This window comes from Merops nubicus, unplaced genomic scaffold, assembly GCF_000691845.1.
Source record: "Merops nubicus isolate BGI_N331 unplaced genomic scaffold, ASM69184v1 scaffold2714, whole genome shotgun sequence".
Classification (NCBI taxonomy): Eukaryota; Metazoa; Chordata; class Aves; order Coraciiformes; family Meropidae; genus Merops; species Merops nubicus.
Window position 1 is genome coordinate 1 of NW_008604666.1, and position 540 is coordinate 540.

Here is a 540-nt window from a genome sequence, read left to right on the forward strand (position 1 = left end):
CCTGAGCCCGACCTCTCCCCCCAAACCCCACGCCAGGCTGTGGGAAGCTGACAGGGGTCAGCAACCCCATCACCATCCGGGCCTCGGGCTCCCGCTTCGGCTCCTGGATGACCGACACCATGACGCCCAGTGCTGACAGCAGGGTGAGTGGCACGGGGGGCACCCCCGGGGGGGCACAGCCCTGCCAGGGCTCCCCCCGAGCCTCCTCCGAGGTGTTTTTGGATGGGTGGGTGTCTCCAGAATCCTCCCAGACCCTCGGTGCCCGCACCCTGAGGTCACTGTGACCGCAGCGCCCGCTCTGTGGAGTCTCTGCCCCCTCGGTGCCAACTCCCTGGGGTCCCTGCACTCTTGGTGCCCACTCTCTGGGCTCCCTCCCCTCTCAGTGCCCATTCCCTGGGGTGTCTGCCCCCTCAGTGCCCATTTCCTGGGCTCCCCACACCCTCAGTTCCCACCCTCTGGGCTCCCTGCCCCCTCAGTGCCCACTCTCTGGGCTCCCTGCCCCCTCGGTGCCCACTCCCTGGGCTCCCTGCCCCCCCACTG

General features: G+C 69.4%; 1 protein-coding gene across 1 annotated transcript in view; it reads left to right on the forward strand.

The window, feature by feature from the left end:
- Window positions 1–38: 38 nt before the first annotated feature.
- The window catches only part of OLFM2 (olfactomedin 2), a gene marked incomplete at both ends in the record, with an annotated part of 1,867 nt that continues 1,365 nt past the window's right edge, over window positions 39–540 (forward strand). Inside the window, one exon of the mRNA XM_008939074.1 lies at window positions 39–143. Within this exon, the coding sequence (XP_008937322.1) occupies window positions 39–143 (105 nt within the window). The remainder of the gene's footprint in view (window positions 144–540) is intronic.